Below are 4348 nucleotides of genomic sequence, written 5' to 3' on the forward strand. Positions count from 1 at the left end.
CCACGGCATCAGTCACCAGTTAGTCACCAACTCCGGCATCCATCACCAGTCCGGCATCCACACCAGTCGCACCAACGTCCACGGCATCAGTCCCAGTCCACGGCATGAGTCACTGGTCCACGGCATCGTCACATCCACGGCATCACACCATCGGCATCAGTCACTAGTCCACGGCATCAGTCACCAGTCCACGGCATCAGTCACTAGTCCACGGCATCAGTCACCAGTCACGGCATCAGTCACTAGTCCGGCATCGGGCACCAGTCCGGCATCGATCACCAGTCCACGGCGCGGTCACTAGTCCACGGCATCAGTCACTAGTCACGGCATCAGTCACGTCACGGCATCAGTCCACTGTCCACGGCATCAGTCACTAGTCACGGCATGAGTCACTAGTCACGGCATCAGTCACCAGTCCACGGCATCAGTCACCGCAGTCACAGTCCACGGCATCAATATCCGGCATCGTCACCAGTCCACGGCATGAGTCACTAGTCCACGGCATCAGGCACCAGTCCACGGCATCAGTCCCAGTCCGGCATCAGTCACTAGTCCACGGCATCAGGCACCAGTCCACGGCATCAGTCACCAGTCCACGGCATGAGTCACCAGTCCGGCATCAGTCACTAGTCCGGCATCAGTCACCTAGTCCACGGCATGAGTCACTAGTCCACGGCATCAGGCACCAGTCCACGGCATCAGTCACCAGTCCACGGCATCAGTCACTAGTCCACGGCATCAGGCACAGTCTACGGCATCAGTCACCAGTCCACGGCATGGTCACTAGTCCACGGCATCAGTCACAGTCCACGGCATCAGTCACTAGTCCACGGCATGAGTCACTAGTCACGGCATCAAGCACCAGTCCACGGCATCAGTCACTAGTCACGGCATCAGTCACTAGTCCACGGCATCAGTCACCAGTCCACGGCATGAGTCACTAGTCCGGCATCAGTCACTAGTCCACGGCATGAGTCCACTAGTCCGGCATCAGTCACTAGTCCACGGCATCAGTCACTAGTCCACGGCATGATCACTAGTCACGGCATCAGTCACTAGTCCACATCAGTCACCAGTCCACGGCATGAGTCACTAGTCCACGGCATGAGTCTGGTCCACGGCATGAGTCACTAGTCCACGGCAGGTCACTAGTCCACGGCATGAGTCACTGCAGTCTACGGCATCAGGCACCAGTCACGGCATCAGTCACCAGTCCACGGCATCGGTCACCAGTCCACGGCATCCAGTCACTAGTCCACGGCATCAGTCACCAGTCACGGCATCAGTCACCAGTCCACGGCATCAGTACTTCCACGGCATCCATCACCAGTCCACGGCATGGTCACTGGTCACGGCATGAGTCACTAGTCACCACAGTCACTGGTCGGCATCAGGCACCAGTCCACGGCATCAGTCACAGTCCGGCATCAGTCACTAGTCCACGGCATCGGCCCAGTCCGGCATCGATCACTAGTCCACGGCATCAGGCACCAGTCCACGGCATGAGTCACTAGTCCACGGCATCAGTCACTAGTCCACGGCATCAGACGTCCACGGCATCAGTCACCAGTCCACGGCATGAGTCACTAGTCCACGGCATCAGTCACTAGTCCACGGCATCAGTCACCAGTCCACGGCATCAGTCACCAGTCCGCAGTCACTAGTCACGGCATCAGTCACCAGTCCACGGCATCAGTCACCAGTCCCGGCATGAGTCACTAGTCCACGGCATCAGTCACTAGTCCACGGCATCAGGCACCAGTCTACGGCATCAGTCACTAGTCAGTCACGTCCACGGCACCAGTCAGTCACCAGTCTACGGCACCTACCAGTCTGCAGAATCAGGCACCAATCAATATATGGTGAACTATACTAACAACTTCGACAACGACTCTCTCTCTCTCTCTCTCTCTCCTCTCTCTCCCTATCTCTATCTCTCTCCTTCTCTCTATCTCTCTTCCTATCTCTATCTCTCTCTCCTCTCTCTATCTCTCTCCCTTTCTCTATCTCTCTCCCTATCTCTATCTCTATCTCTATACCTCTCTCTCTCTATCTCTATCTCTATACCTCTCTCTATCTCTCTCTCTATCTCTATCTCTCCCTATCTCTATCTCTCTCCCTTTCTCTGTCTCTCTCCCTATCTCTTCTTCTATCTCTCCCTCTCTCTCTCTCTCTATCTCTATACCTCTCTATCTCTCTCCCTATCTCTATCTCTATCTCTATTTATATACCTCCCTCTCTCTATCTCTCTCTTTCTCTCTATCTCTCTCCCTCTCTCTATCTCTCTCCTCTCTCCTATCTCTCTCCCTATCTCTATCTCTATCTCTCTCCTCTCTCCTATCTCTCTCCCTATCTCTATCTATATACCTCTCCCTCTCTCTATACCTCTCCTCTCTCCTATCTCTCTCCCCTCTCTATCTCTCTCCCTATCTCTATCTATATACCTCTCCTCTCTCTCTCTCCCTCTCTATCTCTCTCCCTCTCTCTATCTCTCTCCCTATCTCTATCTCCTATCTCTCTCCCCTCTCTCTATCTCTCTCCCTCTCTTATCTCTCTCCCATCTCTATCTATATACCTCTCCCTCTCTCTATCTCTCCTCTCTCTATCTCTCTCCCTATCTCTATCTATATACCCCTCCTCTCCTATCTCTCTCCCTCTCTATCTCTCTCCCTCTCTCTCTATCTCTCTCTCCCTATCTCTATCTATATACCTCTCCCTCTCTCCTATCTCTCTCCCTCTCTCTATCTCTCTCCCTCTCTCTATCTCTCTCCCTATCTCTATCTATATACCCCTCCTCTCTATCTCTCTCCTCTCTCTATCTTTCTCCCTCTCTCCCTATCTCTATACCCCTCCCCTCTTTCCCCTCTCTCTCCTCTCTCTCACCCAGGCAGGTGCAGGGCTGGGTGGCACACATCTTACCTGGCTATTACAGCCAATAACATATCAACTGTCCCGCTGTGTTGTGCTGCCTCACCACCTGTTGCTGCTGTGTTGTGTGCTGCACCTCACCATTACTGCTGTGGTGTGCTGTACCTCACCACCACCTGTTACTGCTGTGTTGTGCTGCACCTCACCACCTGTTGCTGCTGTGTTGTGCTGCACCTCACCACCTGTTACTGCTGTGTTGTGCTGCACCTCACCACCTGTTACTGCTGTGTTGTGCTGCACCTCACCACCTGTTACTGCTGTGTTGTGCTGCACCTCACCACCTGTGTGCTTGCTGCTGTGTTGTGCTGCACCTCACCACCTGTTGCTGCTGTGTTGTGCTGTACCTCACCACCTGTTACTGCTGTGTTGCTGCACCTCACCACCTGTTGCTGTGTGTTGTGCTGCACCTCACCACATGTTGCTGCTGTGTTGTGCACCTCACCACCTGTTACTGCTGTGTTGTGCTGCACCTCACCACCTGTTGCTGCTGTGTTGTGCTGCACCTCACACCTGTTACTGCTGTGTTGTGCTGCACCTCACCTGTTACTGCTGTGTTGTGCTGCACCTCACCACCTGTTGCTGCTGTGTTGCTGCACCTCACCCTATTACTGCTGTGTTGTGCTGCACCTCACCACCTGTTACTGCTGTGTTGTGCTGCACCTCACCACCTGTTACTGCTGTGTTGTGCTGCACCTCACACCTGTTACTGCTGTGTTGTGCTGCACCTCACCACCTGTTACTGCTGTGTTGTGCTGCACCTCACCTGTTGCTGCTGTGTTGTGCCTCACCACCTGTTACTGCTGTGTTGTGCTGCACCTCACCTGTTACTGTTGTGTTGCTGCCTCACACCTGTACTGCTGTGTTGCTGCACCTCACCTGTTGCTGCTGTGTTGTGCTGCACCTCACCACCTGTTGCTGTTGTGTTGCACCTCACCCTGTTACTGTGTGTTGTGCTGCCTCACCACCTGTTACTGTTGTGTGCTGCACCTCACCACCTGTTACTGTTGTGTTGTGCTGCACCTCACCACCTGTTACTGTGTGTTGTGCTGCACCTCACCACCTGTTACTGTTGTGTTGTGCTGCACCTCACACCTGTTACTGCTGTGTTGTGCTGCACCTCACCCCTGTTACTGTTGTGTTGTGCTGCACCTCACACCTGTTACTGCTGTGTTGTGCTGCACCTCACCACCTGTTACTGTGTTTTGTGCTGCACCTCACCACCTGTTACTGCTGTGTTGTGCTGCCTCACCACCTGTTACTGCTGTGTTGTGCTGCCTCACCACCTGTTACTGCTGTGTTGTGCTGCACCTCACCACCTGTTACTGTTGTGTTGTGCTGCCTCACACTGTTACTGCTGTGTTGTGCTGCACCTACCTGTTTCTGCTGTGTTGTGCACCTCACCACCTGTTACTGTGTGTTG

At 53.7% G+C, this 4348-nt stretch overlaps 1 protein-coding gene across 1 annotated transcript in view; it reads left to right on the forward strand.

The window, feature by feature from the left end:
- The window catches only part of LOC121865495 (BUD13 homolog), a 1561-nt gene extending 617 nt beyond the window's left edge, over positions 1-944 (forward strand). The window contains exons 1-2 of the mRNA XM_042365005.1: positions 1-293; positions 409-944. The exon at positions 1-293 is cut by the window's left edge and continues 617 nt beyond it. Coding sequence (XP_042220939.1) covers positions 1-293; positions 409-944 — 829 coding nt within the window. The remainder of the gene's footprint in view (positions 294-408) is intronic.
- Positions 945-4348: the final 3404 nt, after the last annotated feature.

Source organism: Homarus americanus, unplaced genomic scaffold (genome assembly GCF_018991925.1).
Source record: "Homarus americanus isolate GMGI-L3 unplaced genomic scaffold, GMGI_Hamer_2.0 scaffold34716, whole genome shotgun sequence".
Classification (NCBI taxonomy): domain Eukaryota; kingdom Metazoa; phylum Arthropoda; class Malacostraca; order Decapoda; family Nephropidae; genus Homarus; species Homarus americanus.